Source organism: Sesamum indicum, linkage group LG13, assembly GCF_026168435.1.
Source record: "Sesamum indicum cultivar Baizhima isolate 11 linkage group LG13, ASM2616843v1, whole genome shotgun sequence".
Lineage (NCBI taxonomy): Eukaryota > Viridiplantae > Streptophyta > Magnoliopsida > Lamiales > Pedaliaceae > Sesamum > Sesamum indicum.
In genome coordinates this window covers 9,474,434-9,500,119 of record NC_142669.1, presented here as the reverse complement: position 1 = coordinate 9,500,119, position 25,686 = coordinate 9,474,434, and the positions used below count along the sequence as shown (strand labels likewise).

The window sequence follows — 25,686 nt, the reverse complement described above, 5'->3', positions numbered from 1 at the left end:
TCAACGTGGTGTGAAAATCCAAGGATTTGAAGTTCACGGCCACCGTCCGAATGATTCTTAATCGCGAACTACCATCCCTCTTTTTCCGCCACCTTCTTTCTAAAAATTTGCCACCGTCACTCTAAATTGCCAAGAGCCACATATACCGTTCAACTCTCAAGTTCAAGAAGAACAAAACCCCTCAATCAATTTCAAGTTTCGATCACCATAAAGACTGGACGAAAACCTTCACCGTTGTAGCCTTTTCGCGTCGATTTGCCGCGGTCCGTACGAACGGCAGTCGCAAACCACCACAATTCAACTCGCCTCTTTCTTGCAATTCTAACGAGACAACTCCCAGTCATTTTCATCAACGTGGTGCGGAGATCCAAGGATTTAAAGTTCACGGCCACCTTCCGACGGACTGGATATTTTTCCGGCAATAAAAGTCCCAAAATTGAGCAATTAAAATATATAGAAGATCAAATCCAAACCCTAACAAGTTAAAGGACTAAAATGGGATTTGGCTATAGTTAGAGGATCAAATTGCATTTAATCATAACAAAATCGTTTAGCATTAATAGGACAAAAGCATCCTTTTCACATACCTTCTATACTTTTTATTTTACTCTTTAAAATATATTTTATTAAAAAATCTCCACTAAAATTATTAATAGCAATTTAAAATTTTTAAGTAATATTATAAATTATAACCTTTTATAAAATTACGTAATACTAAAAAATATTTATAAGCTCAATATTTACAAATATATTTTACAAAGTGAATTTTGTTAAATGCACATATATATATTATTTGATGTAACATTTTAAAACTGTATTGATAATTTATTTCTAAAAAAAGTTTAATATATATAACAATACAAGTAAAACTTATATAAATCTTTTATCAGTTATGTAAAAAATATAAAGATTTTAAATTTATAAAGTTTATGCAGATTTTATATTTTATAATAAAAAAATATAAATATTGGGTAGTGCTTAGTTTATTATATTATATTATAATTTAAAACAGTTTAGAGATATAAATACATTTAATTCATAGTTTAGGAGTGCAAAACGTATTTAACACTTCAAATTAAGATAGGAAAAATCCCATCAAGCAAACCACTTTATGAATTTATGATAAACCCCCGTGGAGAATTTACCGATTAGAATCGCACGCCAAATTTCACAAGCGGTAGAATTACTGAAACTCGCAACGCGATTTCCTAATCATCACTGGAGAAAACACAACGACAAATCGCGATTTGCAAGAAACCGTCGATCCCAACATCAACGGGACAAAACAAATCTGCGGAGCCGTTCCACTGCGCACTTTGGGTTGGGAGTAGTAGAAATTCACACTTAACCAAACTGCGTACTCTTCCAACTACTGTCGCATTGTTTGCTCGCCGATCTCCACTCTCCATCAATGGACTGATGGTCTCAACGGATCGGTGAAAGAATGGCGAGTTTCTTACCACAGTTTCAGAGCATCAAGACATCCTTCGATCACGTCGTTCTCGCCGGTGATTCCGATGCTCTTTACTCGTTAATGCAACCCTAGTTTTGGCTCCGGCCTTCAATTTTGATTTGCGTTTGTGCTGCTTAAGGTTTTGTTATTGTTGTTATTCTTTTGTCTGGCTGAATTAATGTCCGCTAGTTTTTTGTTTCTTAAAGTACTGTTTACACTGTCAGGCAGACTGATTCGGTCGATCTCTGTACGTGACTAGTCGCATTTGCTTCACTTAATGGAGAATTGCATTAGATAGTAGATTTTCTGTATTTCACGCAGTTTTCCTGTTACAACTCATCTTTAGTCTCTGAATGATTTCTGGACCAAAAGATACTTCACTAATGCAGGACATATGCCGCTTTTTCTTAGTTAGCTATGGTAGGGACATTAATTGAAGATATTAACCATCAGATTGACCAATTGAACAAATATAGGTCAAGATTTTGTAGCAGAGGTCAACTCTTTAGGCCATTGAAAGCTGACAACCCTGCCATGAGAAAGTTCTATAGGTTTCTTTGGTATAGGTAGGCAATGATCATAATTTTTTTGCTTATAGGAAGTGGTATATTACCGATTTCATATAGGAAACAGTTAAGGAAGATTCTTTTTTATCGTTGAAGTTTCTTCTATTTAATTGAATTGTTAGTTTATATGCACTACTTATCTTATTATAGTTGAGGATGTGACCGATCTGTGGCCCGTAGTCAAGAAGGGTTTTGAAGAGAGGCTGCCATTCAAAAGGGCTTTTCTAAACAACAAGACCCGTAATCCTGTGCTTGTTGATGAATTACCTGCTGAATTTATACTAACTACGGATGCTAGACTACGCAGTCGGTTTCCTCAAGAGCAATCATTGTTTTGGTTCCGTGAGCCATATGCAACTATCGTTCTTGTTACATGTGAGGTAACATTTACAGCTCTGAAGTCATGTTCAAGTTAATCTCTTAATCATCTGTCTGGCTGAGACCCCTTCTCTCTGTGGGCGACTACTTTCATCTTTGTCTCAAATTGTTCGATTTTTCTCTTTTCAATATTGTAATTTTTCCTTCTCTGTGTAGGATCTCGATGAGTTTAAGAACATTCTTAAACCACGCCTCAAACTAATAGTTCAAAATGATGAACGAGAATGGTTTATTGTTTTTGTATCTAAAGCACCAGCTCACAATGATCAGGCCACCAAGATGGCCAAAAAAGTATATGCCAGACTTGAAGTTGATTTTAACTCTAAGAAGAGGGAAAGGTAAGACTTCTACTGGAATTCTGTGATTTTCACGTTTTATGCTGTATAATCGGATAACATGCAAATTATTTATGTTTTTGACTGGTTGGGCATTTGTAACCCCCAAAGTTCTTGTATTGTGCTGGTTTAAAATTTTCCTAAAAGAGTAAGTTGCCGTCATAAACTAATAATATAAAGGATTTATGGAGGGAAAACAAACAAAAGTTTATTTATAATTATATGCAAGGAATCCTCATCTGAGGCTCTCAAATGCTTGATGTAGGTGCTGCAAATTAGATTTGCATGGACCTGATGCGAATTTCTGGGAAGACTTGGAGGCCAAAATCATGGAATGCATCAGAAATACTCTTGATAGGCGCATTCAGTTTTACGAAGAGGAAATCCGCAAGCTTAGCGAACAGCGATTCATGCCAGTTTGGAATTTTTGCAATTTTTTCATCCTGAAGGTACTCTTTTGTGCTATCAAAAAAGGAACTTCATTCAGTTAAGAGCTCATTTAGAATCTGCCTGCGAAGCTGTTCCCAACTAGCTGGGAGATTTTGAATGAGCTATTGGCTAACTTTCTTCATTGCTAATACGAGGTAGCAGTGTGAAAGCACGTCTATAAGATAATAGTAAATGAAATCTTGCATAAATTGCTTATTCACAACTGTCAAACGATATGATGGTATGTACCGATGTAGGATGCAGCAGTTACCGTGATGGTGGAAATTACTCTTTGTTCCCACTGCACTTTACTTGGTTCTAGCACTGAAAAATTATGCTTGAACTTAGCTAGGTTAATGTTGTGTTAGGTTGGAAAGAAAATGGAAAAGGATTGTAGGACGGCACCGTGGAACCCTGATACTCAAGTGAAAGGAAGAAGTCTGGCAAATGCTGCAGAATGAGAGTGGGGGAGGGGAGCTGTTTATCTTACTCTATCATTTGATCCTTTGGCAGAGTTGCATGAAAATTTGAAGAAAAAAATAGCATTATTTAATATAAGTTCAAATGAAATATGCATATTAATACATAAATGTGAAGAATTTAATGAGGCTGCATTATCCAAGACCATATCACATACGGGAATTTTATTGTGAAAGGGTCAAAATGATCACCAATTAACTGCTGTACTTACCCAATGACTTGGAGGGAGTATACCACTATCCCATCTCACAGCATGATTAAAGCCATCAAATTGTTTCTTGGATGAATAAATTCTTTAAGGTTGACCAAAGGGTGCATGGTTATTTGAAATATACTTAGAAGTATAATTTCTAATACCATTTTGGTTCTTTGCCAATCAATATCTACAATTCCTACAGTTTAGGGCCATTCTTGTCATGTGCTCATGAATATTTCCTCCATTACAGGAAAGTTTGGCTTTTATGTTCGAGATTGCTCATCTCCATGAAGATGCTTTACGTGAATATGACGAGCTTGAACTCTGTTATTTGGAAACAGGTGCTTAGTATGTGCTGTTTTACCTTTTGACTTCTTTGTTGAAAATGGAAGTTGTCAAATTTTGTTTGTGCAACTGATTTTCATCTTCATTTTTTAATTTTAATTTTCGTTTGTATATTTGTATTTTTGAAACAAAGATATTCATCGTCATTCGAATGACTTTTTTCTAGCCATCACTCTGTGCTTCTGGGTAGCCTTTGTTATTTCTTTTTTTCTTTTTTGACACACATGGTGATATTGCTCTTGATCTAACTTTATTCTGAAAGGAAATTTCAGAAATTGAGATGGAAACTGTGGGTTTGTTTAATGTTGGGTAAAAGAGAAACAAATGAGAACAATTGGGCTTCCCTCTTTTACAAAATGATATTTTCTTCTGTCAAAACATTTTCTGCTGGTTGACAGAATTCTTTGAGTTCAGCGAGTAGAATCTTTTTTGTTTCCTTTTTTGTTCTTCATGTTGTATATAGAAATTGAACCTTCTGTCTGATTAATTTGCTCCTTCTGCTTTAGTTTGTTCTACGTGAAGGGATATATAATCCTTCTTTCTATAATGTTTGCTACCACTAAGTTTACTTTTTTGAGGTGCAGATGTATAACTTAACATTGTTTACATGTGACTACTTTGTAGTTAATGTGGCTGGAAAACAGAGGGACTTTGGAGGAGTGGATCGGGGAGATGATCAGGCTATGCTGCTTGACCCTGGGAGGAAAGCATTGACGCAGATTGTTCAAGATGATTCATTTAGGGAGTTCGAGTTCAGGCAGTATCTATTTGCCTGTCAAGCAAAGGTGTGAAAGATATTGTGATTAGCTTAGGTTGGTTTTGTGTTGTATGACCCTTTTATGGTTTGTACAGTACAGCTTTTGCACAATTGTTATTATGTTCACTGTCTACTGATACGACTTTGAACAGTAAAATATTGCATTATTGACATCAGTGATTAGCATATTGTTTGGATTACTTTCTGCGTGCTTCCTAGTAGCATGTTTCTCTGCTTTTGCGTGAACTTACTTCCATTGCCATGTCCTAAGAGGGTTTCAGTAACCACATAAAATGCAGCTGCTCTTCAAATTAAGTCGTCCGTTTGAGGCTGCATCAAGGGGTTATTCATTCATAATTAGCTTCTCAAAGGCATTGGCTTTGCAAGAGGTAGTTGGCCTTCACTTCTTTATTTCATGTATTCTTGTCCTAATTGCCTTTGTAGAACGTTGCCTTCTCAGAGTCCTATATGTTGGGTTCTTGCAGAGTATATTGCCTTTCTGTATGCGTGAAGTGTGGGTAATAACAGCTTGCTTGGCATTGAGCAATGCTACTGCATCTCTTTATAAAGATGGGTTAGCAGCACCTGATGTTGAGAAGGAGTTTTATCGCGTTCAAGGGGAGCTATATAATTTATGTCGGACTAAGGTAGTATTTACTCATATTTAAGAATTAAATATATAGAACTGAACACTATATACAATTAATTCCTGTTGTTTTGCCCATGAACAGAATCCTTTATCTATTTGCCTGAGCGTTTAGTCATGATAGTCAGGCATCAACTAGACTTTAGTGACAGTGTTCATGCTAGGTTAGGTATTTTTGTTCCAGACATCAACTAGACTTTAGTGACACTGTTCTTCTAGGTCAGGTTTTTTTCTTTTGCTTTTTGTCATGTGAAGGACAAGTATTATTTCCAAGCTTCTTTGAGTAGATCAATGGTACTTTGAGTTGAAGTATGTCTGCTTGTGGCAGTTTATGCGGCTAGGCTATTTAATTGGCTATGGATCAGATATAGAAAGAAGTCCGGTCAACAGGTATTTGCTCAATTTTACTGCAGTTCTGTCTATTCACTTCCGTATGCCTCCCAGAAAAAGTAATTTTGTTAAAGATTTGTTCTTGAATTGAATTGTTATAATAATGTTCTAGTTGGTATTGTTCACAAAAGGAAATGAGCCATGCCAAGAGAACCAAAATTAATATGCTACATCACAATAAAGTTTTCTGATTTCGTGCAAAATGCTATAGCTCTTATATTTTCCATGCAGTGCTTCACTCAGTATGCTGCCATGGCCTAAGCCAGCAGTTTGGCCTACACTTCCATCTGATGCTTCAACAGAAGTGCTTGCAAAAGAAAAGGTGAGGTTGATAAATGAATGTGAAACCTAAACATCAAAACCTAGTTAATTACATGAAAGATATTTGTATCTGTCCCTAGTATTCCTTTTGAATAGCTTAATTCAAGCACAATGATTGTGCTGTCGCCTTTTGTTGAGTAGGTCACTACTAAATATAGACGAAGTTGCTAAACTTTTTAGCATGAATGAGCATGAAAGACAGTCAGGTTTTTGTTTATAGATGATCACCTTTTGGTTCGTGCTAACTATTAAACTTCTACTTCTAGATTACCCTGGCGTGGGAGTTATTTTAACATTTGTTAAATGATAATCCAGTTATTTTTAGTGGAGCTATTAGTTTTTTATTTAATTTTCATATGACAATATTTCCAGTAATGGTTTTCTGCTTTAAGATGATTTATTACATCGCATTAGATGTGATCGACAGAGACTCTTGATGGTAATGCTTCAGATATTTTCTATTCTTCCAGATGCTTCCTATGTTTTTCCTGCATTTAGTTGGATTCCACCATACGATATCAAAAAGTTTGAATCTTTTGTCTCATTTAGTATTCCTGCTATCGTGTCTGAAAATTTCTATGAAGAAAATGTGTTTTCATTTTATGATTATTTTATGAGATTGTTTTTGCTTGAAGTATAAAGTTGGTAGGTTCAAACTGTTCACAAAACCACCTTGCATTGGGTTCTTTGATTATTTCAGGAACGGGCTAGGCTTGCTTTCCTTTTTTTCCCCCTTTCAACTGTAGGCTTTTGTTTTTAGATTGGGCCTCTTGTCTGCACCAGATGTATGTATTATATTGTTGTTGCGAAGTAAAAAGCTTCGCTATCTTTTGTTATTTATATTCTACACTGGTTCTGCAGATGGTTCTCCAAGAATCACCACGGCCTAAGCACTTTGGCATTCAGAGGAAGCCACTGCCTCTTGAACCATCTGTCTTGTTGCGTGAGGCAAATCGTCGTAGGGCTTCTCTCTCAGCTGGAAATGTGTTTGAGTTGTTTGATGGTCGTCCTAATTCCAATGACAGGTGATGAAATTTTTAGGATTACATCAAGTACATTAATTCTACTTTTGATTAAGCAATAAATATTAGGTATGTGATTGAAAGAGGAAAGGCAAACCCCCAAGAGTGTTGGCTTATGACCTTATTGTTTGACATTTTTGCTGTGCGCCACCATGCCATCTGATTCCCATACTTCTAAACATGTTCATCTCATTAAGTACCACCTTACCATATTACTAGATTAGACAAAGAAATGAACAAGACAAATGAAAATGAAAAGTCGAAGTAATGGAGCCTGATTTCAATCTGGTCCAGATCTCAAATACCTCCCTCAAAAAGTTCTTGAAGCTATCGTCAGGAGATCTATGTTTCATGTGCTGAACATAGCAAATCTCTGTCTGTGTGAAAAAAAATCCTATATCTTCAGTTCCCAAAGAAAATCACCGGGAAGCACGAAATTTTTGGTGGTACTTGTAGTAACTTTGCCACTGCCTAGGAGTGATGGATTAAGTGACCAGAGGTCTTGCTGAACCATTCATGCTTGAGAAGTGTTTGTTACAGTTCTTTTCTTCCTTGGCAATTTGATATTTAAGTACGTAGAGGCCATGATTGCTGTTAAATGTGGTATTAATGATCTGCTAGCTCTCGTCTTAATTCGTGGTGGCTTGTGGAGAAAATCAGAGTGGGCTGCTGGTGGCAATCCATGGATAGATAAGGGAAACCTATTGTTATTAAAAGCTATTTTCGTAAGTTTTTCTACTTTATTTTGATGGATTGGGGCTATTAAAGCTTAATTACTTAATGAAGGGGGTCTACTTCTTGCAGCTATACTGGGAAGTAAACTGTCAGTTAGGTGAAAAATTAATGGATAATTCGTGCTTCACCCTTGCTTCCTTTCGTAATTTGTCTTCCAAATGTTACGTGAGAAGAACCTCAAAACACTTTTTTTTTTTTTTTTCCTTTTTGGTTAGATGCGTATTTCTTGATTATGGACAAGTTCTATCCAAGAAGTTGCCATCAAGAATAAGTTTTTGAAAAGAATGCAGTAGGTTGCCTGGCTTTTCAAGCAGATGTATGCTCATTTGTCGAGGTCATGTAAATAGTTCTAAAAGGCAAAAAAAAGGGTTAATTCTGCAATTTTCGTAGTTTATTTTGATATATTTTACTATGGGGTAAGTTAAACTTACACCAAAATACTAGGGGCATTGTGCTGTACCTTTTCTTTTCTGGATTGCACCTTGGATCTGTGGGGTTTGATATATTGGACAGAGAGATTCTATGCTTATATCAAATGTGTTCCGGTGACAGTTCAGGACTAGTTTCCCCATTGCCTAAAGGGAATGCAATATCCATGACAAGGAATCTCTCTACACCCGGTGGTTTTGAGGGTTCAATTGATCGGCCCATGAGACTTGCAGAAATCTACGTTGCTGCTGAGCATGCTTTACGGAACACAATTTCTGATGAAAATTTATGGAAATCATTATCCTCTATTCAGGAGTTTGAGGTAAGTGGCCTACAAGATTCCATATTTTCTTGAAATTTTATATAAGCTATCATCTTGGGCTGGTGGCTGTTTTCCTTGTATCATGTTGGTGTCAGCTTTAACTTTGACCTAGTTCACCATGAACCTTCTCAGTAAGATCTAGTTAAAAAGGAGTCAGTTTCTTTCCCAATCTGATATTTTGAAGTAAGATGATAATTGGCCAAGTTAGACTCTTAACATCTGCAAAGATGTTGAGCAGATATGAATATCAAAATATCTTTAGGTAAATTTTCAACTGAAAATAAGATTTAGTAGCTTATTAACGGTTTAACTTCTAGAAAAGTAATGAGATCCCAACTTAATTTTAAGATGTAACAAACTCCCTCTGTATTTTACCATATATAAATATAGGACTGTCATTACTCAATGAGACCTCTTATAATCTCTTGGAGCTTACTTTATCCAGAAAAGGCTGAGAGCTTATTCTTTATTAAGATCTATCATCTTATACTCCGGAGCTTATAAGATGTCAAAGATAGACTTAAATGAACAACCTCTTATCGTAAGTGATATCATCTCAAGCAAATTGGAGCTGTTTGGTTGCCAACTCTTCTTAGAGCATTTTCAATTTTTGATTTTTCAATACTGAATAGGTGATAAAGTCCTGATGCATTTATGACCGTTCTTTTGTTACAGCAATGTGCATTTGGTTAATAACTGTAACTTCTGTGTTGCTGTGTGTTAAATTTCATTTCGTCAATCCTTGTTGAACCTTTTGGGAACTTGACCTTTTGCATTACAGCAAAAATATCTGGATCTATCAAAGGGTGCTGCAAATAGCTACCATCGTTCTTGGTGGAAGAGACATGGAGTTGTCCTTGATGGTGAAATTGCAGCTGTCTACCATAAGCATGAAAATTACGATATTGCTGCAAATTTATATGAGAAAGTTTGTGCTCTTTATGCGGGTGAAGGATGGGAGAACCTACTGGCTGAAGTTCTCCCAAATTTGGCAGAGTGTCAGAAGATACTGAATGATCAAGCTGGTTACCTCTCTTCTTGTGTGAAATTATTGTCATTAGATAGAGGATTGTTCCTAACCAAGGAACGACAAGCATTTCAGTCTGAAGTAGTTCGTCTTGCTCACAGTGAGATGGAACATCCTGTGCCCCTGGATGTCTCCTCCTTAATAACATTTTCTGGCAATCAGGGGCCTCCTGTAGAGCTTTGTGATGGTGACCCAGGTACACTATCCGTTACTCTCTGGAGTGGATTTCCAGATGATATAACTCTTGAATCACTTAGTCTTACACTGACAGCTACGAACAATGCTGATGAAGGTGCTAAGGTACCTCGTGATCAAAAGACTTGCTTCATGCCATTTTCGCTGTATATCTTTTGCATTTCATGGTAACGCAAGTTTCTAATGTGTTCAGGCAATCACGAGCTCTGAAGCTATTATACTAAGACCTGGCAGGAACAATATTACCCTTTCTTTGCCCCCACAAAAACCAGGATCCTATGTGTTAGGGGTTCTCACTGGAAAGATTGGTCAATTAAGATTTAGATCTCATAGTTTTTCTAAAGGCGGTCCTGCAGACACTGATGACTTCATGAGTTATGAAAAACCAACAAGGCCTATCCTGCAGGTATTGTGCGTTTAATTTTACCAGTAATTGAGTAGAACTTTTTGCTGAATTGTCTACGTTGAACTAATACAATACTCGATGACACCCATTCTTCTGTCGTTACACTTTCTGTTGGGTGTTTGCAATCAAGAAATTGCAAGTTCTTAACTTCACATATTTACTAGGTGGCCAAACCAAGGTCTCTGGTCGATCTTGCTGCTGCTGTTTCATCTGCTTTGCTGATGAATGAATCTCAGTGGGTCGGCATAATTATTAGGCCAATTAATTACTCCCTTAAGGGTGCTGTGCTATACATAGACACTGGTCCTGGCTTGAGGATTGAGGAGACATATGGCATTGAAATCGAGAAGCATGATGTTAGGTCGCAGAACAGGGCAAACCTAGATAATTTGCCTGGCAATCCTTCTCCTTTGTCTGAAGTCAAGCAACTGACTCTTGAAGATGGGAAGATTAAGTTGCCTGACTGGACAAGCAATATCACTTCAGTGTTGTGGATTCCACTACAGGCAGTTAGCGATGGGTTACCTAAGGGGACACCTGCAGGTTAGTATCGGATTAGTTTTGGCAGTTCTAATTTGAAACGTTATCCGTCTGTGCTTGGAAGCATAACTATCCATTCATGTCTCTATAGGTACAGCTCCACAGAGACAGAGTGTTGTAGATGGTTTGAGGACAATTGCTCTGAAACTTGATTTTGGAGTTTGTCATAACCAGACATTTGAAAAGTATCTGTTCTTTTGCTTTCAGTTTCCACTCCAACTATATCTTTTTCTAATCTTTTTGAAATCAAGCCTGAAGTAACAGAGATTATTACATCACAGGACCATAGCTGTGCATTTTACGGATCCTTTCCATGTTAGTATGCGTGTGGTGGACAAATGCAATGATGGCACTTTGCTTTTGCAGGTATTCATGCTACAGTTTTCTTGTCCAATCATCTCATTCTTGACTGCACACACCCGTGGACTTCTCTTATGCTCTTGTTTTACTTGCCGTTTATCATGATATAAGAAAATAGTAGTCTGTCTTTCATGTCCGTCAGTGTGTTATTACTTTTCCAATTATTTATCTTTAATAATCTTTCAGGACAAGATCTCCTGAACTCTTGATATAATCATCAGCCCTCCACTGAAAATTTAAAATATAAAATACTTTGATTATTGCAGCCGTTGCAACAACTACTGTCTTCACTTATGCCTGTTCGATTGTCAGTCTGAAGTAGAATTGCTGCCAACAATAGAAAAAGAATGGAAAATAAGGAAATGCAAAAGTTCATCTTGACAGAGTGGCAAAGTACAGAGAAGATGGAAAAGAAAGCAAATACAAGGAAGAACAAATACACTGCAGATGTTTGACCTCTATTAATATGAACTCGAAAATGGCTAACTAAAAATGCAAAAGTTTCTCCCTGCGGAGAAACAAAGGAGAAAGAAGGACAAGAAAGCGAGAATTAATACTAGAAAGACATCTTGTAGATATTTTACCTCAGAGAGCTTGAAATTGGTATTTAGGAGAAATGCTGGAACAGAAAATGATGTAACAAATTCAAAAATTCATTTGAAGTATGTGTTTCTTTATCCAAATCTTAAAAAAAGAATGAATTGACTGAAGCAGCACCTGCTTAGCAGTCATTTGTGGCTGATTTCAGGATGAATTATTGAGTGCTTCTGTTGCAAAAATCCAGAATGCTGCCTAAGTAGGTGGGAAGCCTATTATTTGGTGCTTTATTTGAACTGTGAATGGCGAATATGAAGTTTGGAAGCTGGTTATGCAACTGGTTCCAATCGTCCGTGGGACCAGGGTAGTGCCGGATTGCATCCTATAGGAGCCCCGGATGCAGTGTAGAACTGTGCCATAAAATTTGATTTATGATTTCCGTATGTTTGTTAATAGTAATTTTTGTAGCTTAAATATCATTTCCATATGGATTTAATTCAGAAAATTCTCAGAATCTCAGTAGCTTCAATTTTGTATATTTTGAAAAGGACCTTTGCTAACTAGTATTTGCTCCCAGCAAAAACATTCATAAATAACATTTTTTTCCTGTTGCTCTTTAGATACAGAAGTCATCTACAGGTTATCTTTGTTAAATTCATTGAGAATTTCCTTTCCGGTGTAGAAGAGGCTATCTCTCCGTTGCATGGGTTCAGTTTTGCTGGTTTATGCAGCTGAATTGCTATACCTATTCTCTGATATTAACGTTTTTGTTGTCTTTGTGGGTAGTAGCACACTTAACTGTGGCAGAGTATAGTTCTGTGTCTAATCCTAGAACTTTAGTGAGCTATTGAGGATATATATGTGCCTTCTAATTCTTTGCTCTCATTTTCCTCCTATTGCTTAGGTCATACTGCAATCCCAGGTGAAAGCTTCACTGGAGATCCAGGATGCTTTACTGGATCTTCAAGATGGATTTGCTCATGCTGGAAAGGGTGATGGGAGACCAGCCTCTAGCTTCTTTCCACTAATTGTTTCTCCTCAATCCAGAGCTGGAATTATGTTTAGTATCTGCTTGTCAGAAACACCTGCTAAAGGTAGAGAGGACTCAGTTTTTTCCTATAAGTTCTCTCATGTTCGTCGTCTTAATTTAATCATACCTCCTTGCATAGAAAGAGGTTTTGGTTCATGAAATGTCTATCCAATAAAAGAATGCTGCAAAGTTATCTTATGTGTATCCATAGTAGGGTGTGCAACAGAAATTTGTGGCCGTAGCTCTCAGATAACATCAGAGGTTATGAGTGTGAAGGACAATACAAGATAGAGTTAATTTTTACCTTCGATTATTGCTGATTATAGTTGCACTTTTGACGCATTTGCTTAACCAAAATTGTGAACTTGAAAATTTTGCTCCAAATATGATAGTTCACAGTATCTGCAAATATTTGCTTAGAATCTTCAGAGTTTCTCTAGAGGGGCAAGTAGTTCTCAAAATGTTTGTTCTTTTGTCTAACTAAGATGTCTTACTTAAGCAGATGATGAAAGGGAGTCCTGTCCAGATAGCATATTGAATATCAAATATACGATTTCTGGTAGCAGAAACCTTGGAGCTCACGTCCCAGTAGCTGAGGAACTTACTGGACCTGATAACCATCAGGCAGGGCATTTGACCTTTAGGAGTGCTCTTGTTTTACAGAGACCAGTGCTGGACCCTTGCGTTGCAGTTGGTTTCCTTCCTCTCCCATCAAGTGGTCTCCGTGTCGGGCAGCTTGTGACCATGAAATGGAGAGTTGAAAGGTTGAAGGATCCAGAGGAGAATGTGGCTTCGGAAAACCTTGTAAGTCATTTTAGTTCCAGTTTAGTGTTTTAACACTCCTGCTAAAAGATCATTCTTTCTTCACTGTTTGTAAAATTGATATACGAGCAGTTGACCATTTCACTATAATTGCACCTAACCAACACATGTAAACACCATTTTATGGAGAGGAGCATCTCATGTATATCGGTTTAGTCTGTAATAATGTTGTTGGTTATCCAATATCCACTTTCATGTTTCCCCTGTACTGAAGCATCAGATATTGGGTCATCAACCCTCAAATGAACTTTGTTCAATGTTATGATAAATAATTTCTTCGGCAAAGTACCTCAAACCTCTAAGGGTCAATTATAGTCTATTGAATTCGCAATGCAGTGCCGAGTTTCTACTTGTAGCCATGCTGAGAAATCATTATTTTTCTTGGGCACAGGATGAGGTGTTATATGACGTCAATGTTAATTCCGAAAACTGGATGATTGCTGGACGGAAACGAGGATACGTGTCGCTCCCCACAAAACCAGGTATCTGATCTAGCATCCCATGCATTATTATTGCTTTTCTCAGTATGCCATAGACCCCCATTTTGGTTCTCTGGAACTTCAAATTTCATGGCCTCTAACAGGTTCCAGGATCGTGATCTCAATATTATGCTTGCCTCTGGTTGCCGGATATGTCCGACCCCCTCAACTTGGTTTACCTGACATCAATGGTGCAAACATAAGTTGCAATCCACCTGGTCCTCATTTGGTCTGCGTCTTGCCTCCGGCACTCAGCTCCTCTTACTGCATACCAGCCTGACCATTTGCTGTTGGCATCTGTGTTGTAGAATTACATTTCGGTTAGTCTCTTCCAATATAGGAATGGTCATGCTGCTCATATTTTTTTGAATCTGAAATTTTGTAGGATTTTCTGATTTTTATTTTCTTGATCTCGGGAGTTCATAAGTTTGGTCACTTCAGTGTTGAGGATAGTTATTTTATTTTCTTGGTTAATGTACAGTTGCTTGTGGAAGTTGTACACTTTGACATTGGGACAGAGATATTATGTTGTATACCTCGTTTGGTTGAAAAAGAAATCAAATGAAACAGGAAAGTTATTTGTGGTGTTTCTGTTCGTGATGATAGGTATAGATACACATAATGACACGCACACATATGTTGGTTAAGAGTAAAAAGTATGAAGTTATTTTCTTAGCCACAGTTTGTAAAGTCTGATAATAGGGAAATGTAAGGTAAGTTGGGTTAGTTATAGGGTTGAAAAAATAACCAGAGCTACAATGGCTTAAGTACCAAACTCCAAAGAAATAGCTTTGAAAATGTATATACATATACCTATATATATATATATATATGTAAGGGTTAGTTATATTTAGGTCCTCTTTTCAAAATGTAAAATTACACTTTCCTCAAAAAAATTATGAAATTACATTCACCCCCTTCTAGAATTATCCTTTTGCACTTCGGTCTTTTTTGTTTGGATGAATGAAAAATGTTGATATTAGTAAAAAAAATTAAATAAATTTTTAATTTTATCTCATATTTAATATTTTTATATTTATAAAGAGATATATGTAATATATATATATATATATATGTATATGAGTAAGATTAATATCATTACTATTTTCTCTTTATAAGTATAAAATTATTACATGAAAATATTAAATGAAGAGTAAAATGAAAAGTTTGTGTAAGTGTTTTGTTTACGTAGCATGTTTCATTTAATTCTAATGAAAGAGAATCAAGTGTAAACGGTGAATTTTTGAAAGATGTGTAAGTGTTATTTAATTTTTTTAAAAAAAATATAATTTTATATTTTCAAGGAGATTTAAATACATTTGCTCTCTCTTTCTCTCTCTCTCTATATATATATGAGGATTTCAAAGGGGTGGGAATCTTGATCAAACTAAAAATATAAAGAAAGGTAAAAAGGTCCCACCGAGATTTGAACTCGGGTTACTGGATTCAGAGTCCAATGTCCTGACCACTAGACCATGGGACCTGATCTGTCAATTTACGACACCAAACGTTTATATAGAAGATTGATTTGATATTCCCAGAATTTATACTCCAACTTGTTTATTGAGTGACCCATTTTACATGTTGTTGATTGGGTGGAATGAATTGTTAGTTAATTTGTGTCTCTTTCTTGAAAGGATAAATGATATGATATAATGTGTTGAGAAAGTTGAGTTGAGTAGTATTGTTTTGTTTGTGGGGGACACCAAAATATCCTCCTCTATTCACTCCCAAGAATTCAGTAGTTAGATGTTCATTTCAGTTTGCTGGGATCTGTGCCCTTTTATTACATTTCAAATTTGGGTTGTTCACCACCCATTATCTGGATAATCGAATTGGATTTTATATGTGTTTTTATTTTTATCGGTGAGTAAGATTTAAAATCTTACGAATAATTCTTCCCCTTCTAGCAAAAATAGAATTAGTTTTATTTCAAATGTGGGATGAAATACCTGTGATAAAAACTTTAAGAAAAGAAAAAGGGATAATTACATTTAAATCTCTTGATATACGATTTATATACATAAATTATCTATATTTTTTGAAAAAATTACACATACACCTATTAAAAACGTCAATATCATTACAAAAACTATCCCTGTTTTTTATTTGCGATGGTGGTTTATGTAATTATATAATAAATGAACGGTTACATTAAGGAGTGTAAATATATATATATATATATATATATAAGGAAATATGGCCGGTTCGTTTGTCTCAATCCCACCTAATATTATCTCAGTGGTAGGAGTGGAGTGGGATGCAAGTGAAAATTTCTTGGCACTTAACATCTACCCCAATCTTTTTTTTTATTTAAAAAAAAAATTAAGATTTAATAAGATACACTGTAGATCGCCTGATAACTCTTAGTTGGAGATTTCTTGCTCACAGAAGTGGGCATATTTGATCATATAAATATATCATTATATTTTATTTATGGTAAGTCACATTTATTACAATTAGAAGGCCTTAAATACCATTCTTTCGATCAAGATCTCGTGTTAATTTAAGTATCGAAGGGTTTTAGTTAGGGTCCTCCCAAATAGCCTAACGATATTTCATTTTCTCAAATTCCAGACCTTATTCGGGACGTCGAGATCTCTCAAGTTTTAATCATCCCACATATGCAGTGTTGGAATCTGGGCACACACACATATATATAAGAGATAAGTATATCGTTTCGTCCTAAAATTTTGTGTAATTACACGTAACTTCTTTGTAATTTAAAAAATTATATATAATATCTCTGAAACTCCCTATATATAATTCCATAGAAAATTTATCTGTAATTATACCAAATTTTTGAAAAAAATTACTATAATGACTCCTATATATAATTAATAGCAAAAGGCTCCTGTTTAGGTTGATTTGAGTCGCTTTACAAGGTAGGTTAAGAAAATGTTGCTCTAACAAACACCACACCTTCCATTGTCATCAATTCTGTATGCTATCATTCAATGTTATCTTACCTCAAACCAAACTTCTTATTCATTCAAATTAGTACTCGTCACGTCCAACCAATCACATAATAAGTATAATTATATTTATCATATAATTGATATTTTTTTTAAATTGTGTATCAAATATATAATTAATTTGGGTTGAATCAAATTTGATATGAGTCAGAATTTCCCATTAAAAAAAGAAATAGCCTTTGGACAAGTACCTCAAGTCGATAAGGGCGTTTTCGTCCTTTCAGGATCATTTCACATTATCCTCGTCAAGGGCAAACGTTCAGTTCATAAGGCTTTGTTTGATTTTATTTTCTGGTTGTTTGAGGGACCCCAAAAACATCCTAAATATTTATCCGTATTTATATAAAAACACGCAATTAAATATGTTTTACTTAATTTTTATTCATCTTACAATAATATAAATGGATAATTATATTGTTCTCTCCTAAAAGTTGGTGTTATTATACATAGACACACCGTATTTGTAAAATTATATCTAGTATTCCTGATATTTTGTTCCTATCTAACAAATTCATTTGTTAGTCAAAATTCACCGGATTTGCTGCAAAAAAATTAAATAAAAAATCATACTTACCATCCATTAACTTATTACTCACTTATTGTAGTACAAACAAATCTTTTCTGATCAAAGTACGTACCCATATAAAGGTGAAGAAATGCATCCTTACATGCATTATATCATGTGAAGACGTATAAAGGTAATTTGGTCATAAAAAATTATTTGACCTGTAATAGGTTAGTAATAAGCTATACGTCTAATAAATAAGTCCATCTATTAGTTAAAATTCACCAAATTTGATGATATTAAAAGAATAATAATTGTAATTAATTTCTAAAATGATTGTTATAATCAAAATTGGTGTGATCGTATCACTTATCACGTTAATGCATGTGAGAAGTTATAATTTCATGGTTAATAATGATAGTTTAGTCAGAAAAAAATTATTTGACCATCAATAAGCCAGTAATAAGTTAATTAAGAATAATATTAATTTTCATTCAATATTTTTTTAATTAATATCAATAAACTTTAAATTTTGTCTAACTGATGAACCCATTTCTTATATGGATGCAAACATTTAGAGTATTATATGTAATTTGTCAAATCATATAAAATTTATATGTAATTACACCAAATCTCAAGGAAAGAGAGCGTAAGTATCTTTTTTTTCTAATTTAATTTTGTTTCTTTGTTTCACAGTTGGAATTAAAACGTGGATAGGATAATAGCGTTGTAACACAAAAATGTGAGAAAATATGGGGACCCCAATGAGCCTACGAGCAACACAAGCATGGAAAGATACATGATTGTGACCTGAAAACGACACAGCCGGTGCCATCAATTCAACTTTACCAATTTGTCAAACCAAACTAGTATGCCACCAAAAGCAACATTTAATTTTTGCCGTTCAAACCGTTGTGTAGATAAGGGAATATTTATTATTCCGTCAAATTTGCACCAAAAAACCAATTACATAACAAGTGTAATATAATTATTATTATAATTGATGCACAATTTAAAATAAAAATGCAAATTCTAATAAATTTCATTAATAAAAGTGGGTTAGGTGTAACCAATGAATTCTCAAAGCAGTGTAACTGTGTAAGTATAATTTCAAAATTTTTTGGAGGAAAGTGTAAAATTTATTTTCAAAGAGGTAATTAATCCTAAATTGTTTATCTTGCCAACAGTTTTAACTTTTAGATGGGGTGATTATTTAGCATGGTACCATAAACAAATCGAACAGCAGGTCATGGGGTTAAATCTTATTATCATCTATTTACAACATATATATATTATATATATATATATATTGCCCTACACGTAATGAAGACGTACGTACCAAAATAGTAATATTAACTATTTTTTTTCAAATAATTTAATTTTTTAAATGAGATAGTCATTTAAGTCAACGTGAACACATTTGAGGAAGACAACTACATTATGTTTGGTTTTGTTTTGTTTTGTATTTTGGAGATAGAGAGAGAAAAATAGAGATAAATAAGTGTGTGTTGGAGATATAGTGTATGTTTGGATTTATTTTCAGATGTAATTTAAAATAAGTGGTGTATGTTTGTTGTTGGGATTTGAGAGACAAAAGTCACTATTTATTGTCAAATCATGTATCTTTTATATATTTTTTTATATTTTTTTATATATAAATATATATATACATATAAATATTGTATGTTTAATATTATATTTTTGGGAGACAAAAATTACTGTTAATTATCAAATTATATTTTTTTAATATTATATTTATATATATAAGTGTGTATATATCTATCATATATAGAAAGTTTAAAAATAAAAAAACACACAAACAAGACGTGAAAACAAAGAGACAAATATATGTGTGTTTTATCTTGTTTCAGATTCTTTACACAACGTGACAAAATGACTACAAGAAATTAAAGTCTTAATCTGCTTAGTCATCGACTGAATTGACAATTCATACGTGAAAAATGTATCTTATTGAAAATAGACAAGAAAAAAAAAAAGAAGAAGTTTGAAAGTCGTGTTTGTTTGTATTTATATAAAATAAATTAACCTTAAAAAAATCAAAATTTCAAAATAACGTTTCCCTTGTATTCAAATTCACACATATCTTAAACGGACATATCACGTTAAAAAATAATTATTAAAATTGAATAATACTCATATTTTTCGTTCTGATTAATTAGATATTTCTATTAATACGAGTAGTTAATAAAATTTAATTTAATCGATAAAATTGAGACTTCAAAACCATGAGGTCATAAGCTTACATTATAACTACACTGTTTTTGTTTTTTTCTGAAATTTGATTTAATTATACATAAATCTATTATGATTTGAGAAATTACATCTAGTACTCTTAAGTTTGTTTATGTCACAAATAAACTCATATGTTAGTCAAAATTAATAAAATTTGATATTATTAGTAAAAATTCAAATCTACATTTGACTTATTACTTACTTATTGAATGTCAAATAAATCTTTTCTAACCAAACTACCCTTACACATCTTCACATGCTAATGCATCTGAAGAGGTAAACCTTCACCCTCATAAGGGTAGTTTGGTCAGCCTAAATTTGTATGATCTACAATAAGTCCGTAGGTGATCAATCGATGGTAAATAAAATTCTTTTTCTTTAATTTATTCTGTTAATATTAGCAAATTCGATAAATTTTAACTAACAGATGAATCTATTTATTCAACGGAAAAAAACATCATAAATATTAGATATAATTTTTAAAATTATAAAAAGTTATGTGTAATTACACAAAATCTCACAAGAGGGCGTTGTAACGATCCCAATTTGAAATTATAAAAAAAATAATAATAAGGTGTAAAACTTGGAGGAAATGTGTGGTGATAGGCAAAAACATTGCATTTATTTCTGAATTCCCCTAAGTCCATTTTCAAAATGTCGTACGATGGTGACCCACCAACAACCCTAACACCCCACTCAATTATTACATATCCATATGTCCTTCCCTCCTCCTTTTCTCAACACACATATTTAAATGTGTCATTTAAATTATAAAATAATTCATAAAATATGGAATTATTCAAGAATACATTTAGACTGATGGATTATATTTTAAAAAAAATATTTAATATGATTTATCTCTATGTGATATTGTAAATGAGGAAATTATTTATATAAAAAAGTAATAGCAATTTATCCCATATATTTTTTAAAATGAAGTAATTTACTTATCTGTCTAAGGAGGTAAACTGCTTCATTATGAGAGGGCTAAATTATTGTATTTTTAAAAACACATGGAGGTAAATTGCTATTTTTTTAATAAAGAGGTTGTTTGCTAATTTACAATATCACAAGGGGTTGCTTGCATTTTATCCTTTAAAAAAAGAATAAAGAGAAAAAGATTTCAAATGACTCCGTGTTAATAGAATAAAAAGCCCATCGATATTCAACAAAATATGGTTTAAATTTAGAATTGGAGAATTTTTTCCGGACTATTGTTTTAAATAATATTACAACTTGCAACTCTTGTTTTATAATGAAAAACTTACTGTAAGAATCTCAACCTGTGTATGCTCTGGAAATAAATTTTTATATTTTTCTGTAATTATCTTTTTTTTTAAAAAAAATAGAAAAGGGAATAATTACATGTTCTCTCCTAATGCTTGATGTAATTATACGTAAATCTCTTGTGGTTCCATAAATTACATTTAGTATCCCTGACGTTTGTTTTCTTATGATAGATAGATCCATCTATTAATCAAAATTCACCGAATTTGCTCATATTAACAAAAAAAAAATCATATTTAACTCCGATTGACTTATTGTGAACTTATTGCATGTTAAATGATATTTTTCCTGATAAAATTATCTTATATATTTCCGCACACTAATCCATATGGAACATAATATATTTACCCTTATAAGCGTATATTTTGAACCGAAATTTCACTATAATAATTTTGAGATATCCGAAAATTTAAAAACAATAATATTTGATTAGTATTTAATGTTCAAAACTTATTAAAACTACAGTATTATACATTCCAAACTTACACCATTGAAATATGAATACAATTGCAACATTTATATATAAGATAAATAATAAAACGTCGACCTAAAAATATAATAATATTCTTTATCATATATATTTACAATTTCCATTAAAAAAAGAAAAAAAAGTTTAGATTTATACGACTTACAATGTATCTGGTTCCACTTCGTATCCCCAGACGTATTTCTAATTTTTTTAATTGCACCTAAAAACAAAAATAGTAACAAAAAAGGAGGTTTGTTTAAATTATCCTAATTATCATAGTATGGATTTTCTTTTTTTTTTTTGTAATTTAGGAATTTGAAATGTCAACAAAGATTGTTGAATCTCCAATCAAGTCTCACTTCGCCGGGGCCCACGAAGTGCTGACGTGGCTTCCGGAATGAGACGATGTGGCTGCTGGCCATAAACGCCGTCACGCGCTCCGACACCCTTATGTCCTCCATCTTCAGCTCATTCAATCTCTGCACGTACTCCGGCGCGTGCACCAGGTCCCACACCACTGCTACCCCCCCGGGTTTCAGCACCCGCACCACCTCCCCCAACACCCTCATCCGCTCCGCCGCTGCCGCCGCCGACTTCGGCCCGAATTCTTTCCCCACCGTGTGCACGAACACTGCCGACACCACCACGTCGAAATAGCTGTCGCTGAACGGCAGTGTTCTCGGGTCTCCGGGCCTGCGCGCAAGTATCCACATAAGAGATACGGCTTCAAGTAGGGTCGAAGAAGGGACTGAAATTATTCGATATTTAAGCCGTAATTGATCCATAAAGTTTTCAACCCTACCTGCAAGTGACGTACTCCTGGACGCCCTCGAGGCCGGCGGTTCTCAGTGTGCGGGTCGGGCTGAGGGATTTGTTTTGGGCCTGTGCTCGGGCCGGACTGAGCCCTACAACCCTGCCGGAGGATCCGGACTTCTTGAGCTGCATGGCGACAGCGTTGAGGAGTATCCCCCGGCCGCATCCGAGGTCGAGGGCGTGCTTAACGGAGGACCAGTCGGGAACCGATGAGACGATGCGCTGGGACATGTCCCAGTGGAGGGACACGGAAGAGTAGAAGAAGTTGGCCGCCGCGAAGAAGAGGCAGACGGCGGAGAGGGCCGTGACGGAGCCCGTGAAGCCGGCGGCGAAGCGGGCCGAGGAAGGTCCGGGGAGAAAATGCTGCAGAAAGAAGCAAATGGGCTCGAAGTAGAGGAGAAACAGGACGGAGAGAACGGAGAAGCCAACGGCATGGAGGAGGAGGAACACCGGCGTCTGCCAGTCATCCACGCCGTAGATCGCGTAGATCTGCGTCCAATCTCTGCCCGTTTTCCCCATTTATTTCTCAGAACGAACCTGCACTTTTTGTTATAGATTCTTGTTAATCAAACAAGAAAAAACATCATCGGAGTCGTCGAAACTGTTGATGAGTGTTCATGATTCTTGGCAAGAAAAGAGACACAGAAGCTGATTCTAGGAGCAGAGCAACTTCCACAGTCCCACTTACCAACAACAAGAAACGAAGTTGCTGCTCAGCTCCAAATACCACCAGATCCAGGAACCGCAGAGGAATATTTGATGATCCCAACGAACAAAGATTTATACATTTACTACCAAAAGTACAGTTTCTTACAGTGAGTGTGTGTGTACTTGGTGACACTCAGTGGGGGCTGGGGCTGGCTACAAGGACCAGAACGACAGCGTCTAGTGTCCGAACAATGCAGAAAAGAAACTGTAGCAGGAGAGGACGGAGATGCAAAGTGAACTGCTGGGAGACTGCTTAATTCTTGCACTCAAATGGATGTGTGAAAAACACGCTTTCTGTGATTCGTTGGTTTCTAGCATGGAATTGTAGGAACAATGGAGAGAGATAGAGTGAGTGAGAGAGATCATTGGCGATTTTTCTGCTTATATATAGAGACTTGGAGTGGGGGGGGGGGGGGGGGGGTTGTTGTAGGAGACAAGATCAACTGGTGGAAGTGGTATTAGGCTTGCTTTTTAAATTATATATATAGATATAGATATATTATTTATTTCATAGATTTTTGAAGTTTGAAGAGTCGTAGTATATATATGGTTGATTCGGTTTTGAAGTGCCTTTCAAAATGGAAAGAGAAGTGGTAGGCCTTCTAATTTCTCCTTCTTCAAGAACAATTCTTGTTTTCTATCATTTTTTATTTTTTTTCCGACATCGTTTTGTATCATTTAAGCACTAAAATAATCAATAAATCCTTTTTAATTTGCCGGAATTACTATATATTTTTACCTTTTTGAATTAGATTACACGAATTTGATCTGATGACTTGTTGTCTGTAAGAATCATCCGCTCTATCTCGAATAGTTTGAACACAATTGTCCATATCATATTGATGCAATTGGTTCAACGGACTTCAACTACATATTTCTAATTATCCAGATGTCAGGCGTGTGATGTTTGCTGCAATTATTTACTTAATATACTTAGAAGAACTTACCAAGCTTAAGTATCGAAAGGTTATAATTAGGTCATGTCTAAGGTTTTTTTAGTTTTGTTCTCAAATCCAGAACGTCGAGGATCAAGGCATCGAGATTAAAACCTAATTTCACAGCAACGACAATTTCAAAAAGACCATATTGTTCTTCACATATTATTGTGGTTGAATTAATACAAACCTAATTTAGGTCAAATCAGATTTGACAAAATTGAAGTTATAAATCAATTAACAATCGCATTATACATATTGTATAAATAACATATAATTTTAAAAAAAATAATTGTATAATAACAATTATGATGATATAATTGATATGAAATAATTTGAATTAGAGTATAAAAAGAGGAGAATTGAATTGATTAGGTAGCGGTAATCAAGGGAGCATTTTAGTCAAAGGGAGAGAAATGTGTCTCTTTTACTTTAAATATTTTCTTGTTTGGCAATCACCAAATCTTCTTAAATATCGTGAAGAAAAAAAAGGCATTAATGGAATAATTCCTTACTCCCAATCACCGACTCCTTTTTTTTTTTTTTTCTTTAAATTACAATTATGTATTTAACAAAAATCATTACAATAATTATATTCTGGTAAATAATATCAGATAAATTAAATCTAACCAAAACTTACTATTAAAGTAGAATCAACACCTAATATTTAGTATAAACAGCGTCTCACTCATAAGGCGGGATTTGAACTCATGACCTCTAAGGTCATGGCGCTCACCTATATTCTTTTTTCTTTTTTTTTTTAAGAACAATAATTTTGGAAAAACCACTGTACGGATTGTTATTGAATGAGTCACCTTAGGAATACGTCTATTTCCTCTTCTAGAACTCACTCGGAAAAAAAATTATTATTGGGTGTAATATTGATAATTATGATTAAAAATTATGACGAATAGTAATTACTAATCATAATTAACTAAAATTTATTAAAAATATTAGCTTTTTCATCATGAAAAAATTATTTGCTACATTTAAGAACTATGGTAAAAATATAGTCATGACAGATGTTTAAGCCACCTCACGGTCAACAATCATTGCGTGATCATGATTAATGACTATTTAATACGTTATTTATTATTAATCATAGTTAAATATTACATTTCTTGTAATAACTGTCGTAGTATTTATTTTCTTCCATCAAGTATCCTTAAATCTACTGGACTCGAGACTGATCCTCCTCTCTTCTCCAACGCCCTCTCGTTTCAATTATCTTATTATTGATTCTTAATGTCACATTTTGCAGTAAATAGTTACATCATAAATACCAATTATCAACATTACATAAAATCTATCAAAATTGAACAACACAACTACCATTAAAATTTTAGGCCTATCACTACACTTAGGCCATGTCGCGTTCAAAATTTTGAATAAAATTTTCTACCCAAATCAAGTTCGATCGAAGCAAATTATTGACACAATAAATGTGATACGCTTATCATATGATTGGTCACTCCTTTTAAATTAGACATCAATCGCATCACAAAATGTATATTACATTTACCGTATAATTGATTTAAATT

General features: G+C 34.5%; 2 protein-coding genes and 1 non-coding gene across 4 annotated transcripts; 1 reads left to right on the top strand and 2 right to left on the bottom strand.

Moving 5' to 3' along the window:
- Positions 1 to 1,141: 1,141 nt before the first annotated feature.
- CLUB (TRAPP II complex TRAPPC10/CLUB) lies at positions 1,142 to 14,789 on the top strand. 2 transcript variants are annotated; one of them, XM_011100048.3, is made up of 21 exons: positions 1,146 to 1,508; positions 2,170 to 2,399; positions 2,554 to 2,735; positions 2,998 to 3,181; positions 4,088 to 4,178; positions 4,807 to 4,967; positions 5,239 to 5,328; positions 5,425 to 5,586; positions 5,914 to 5,975; positions 6,207 to 6,297; positions 7,158 to 7,321; positions 8,606 to 8,804; positions 9,586 to 10,131; positions 10,220 to 10,432; positions 10,597 to 10,975; positions 11,064 to 11,157; positions 11,254 to 11,338; positions 12,774 to 12,963; positions 13,402 to 13,703; positions 14,113 to 14,203; positions 14,305 to 14,789. In XM_011100048.3, the coding sequence occupies exons 1-21, from the start codon at positions 1,445 to 1,447 to the stop codon at positions 14,478 to 14,480; spliced, it is 3,756 nt and encodes a 1,251-aa protein (XP_011098350.1). In that variant the 5' UTR covers positions 1,146 to 1,444; the 3' UTR covers positions 14,481 to 14,789. The 2 variants fall into 2 exon arrangements, with proteins under 2 accessions (XP_088733209.1, XP_011098350.1); XM_088877083.1 differs by lacking the exons at positions 12,774 to 12,963; positions 13,402 to 13,703; positions 14,113 to 14,203; positions 14,305 to 14,789 and adding an exon at positions 11,599 to 12,745 and having other exon boundaries at positions 1,142 to 1,508.
- Positions 14,790 to 15,611: 822 nt separating this feature from the next.
- TRNAQ-CUG (transfer RNA glutamine (anticodon CUG)) lies at positions 15,612 to 15,683 on the bottom strand. Its single transcript has one exon. It is a non-coding gene; the product is annotated as a tRNA-Gln (tRNA).
- A 6,085-nt stretch (positions 15,684 to 21,768) lies between these two features.
- LOC105177032 (S-adenosyl-L-methionine-dependent methyltransferases superfamily protein) lies at positions 21,769 to 23,615 on the bottom strand. Its single transcript, XM_011100052.3, has 3 exons — positions 23,191 to 23,615; positions 22,492 to 23,039; positions 21,769 to 22,382 (listed from the first exon to the last, which is right to left on the bottom strand). The coding sequence occupies exons 2-3, from the start codon at positions 23,019 to 23,021 to the stop codon at positions 22,013 to 22,015; spliced, it is 900 nt and encodes a 299-aa protein (XP_011098354.1). The 5' UTR covers positions 23,022 to 23,039; positions 23,191 to 23,615; the 3' UTR covers positions 21,769 to 22,012.
- Between the last annotated feature and the right edge of the window lie 2,071 nt (positions 23,616 to 25,686).

Bases quoted from the DNA above. Each gene is read 5' to 3' on its own strand.
- LOC105177032 (XM_011100052.3), bottom strand. From the start codon at position 23,021: ATGGGGAAAACGGGCAGAGATTGGACGCAGATCTACGCGATCTACGGC. The intron at 22,383-22,491 runs GTAGGGTTGAAA...ACTTGCGCGCAG, and splicing joins CAGGAGTACGTCACTTGCAG to GCCCGGAGACCCGAGAACAC.
- CLUB (XM_011100048.3), top strand. From the start codon at position 1,445: ATGGCGAGTTTCTTACCACAGTTTCAGAGCATCAAGACATCCTTCGAT. The intron at 2,400-2,553 runs GTAACATTTACA...TTCTCTGTGTAG, and splicing joins TCGTTCTTGTTACATGTGAG to GATCTCGATGAGTTTAAGAA. The intron at 10,132-10,219 runs GTACCTCGTGAT...TAATGTGTTCAG, and splicing joins ATGCTGATGAAGGTGCTAAG to GCAATCACGAGCTCTGAAGC.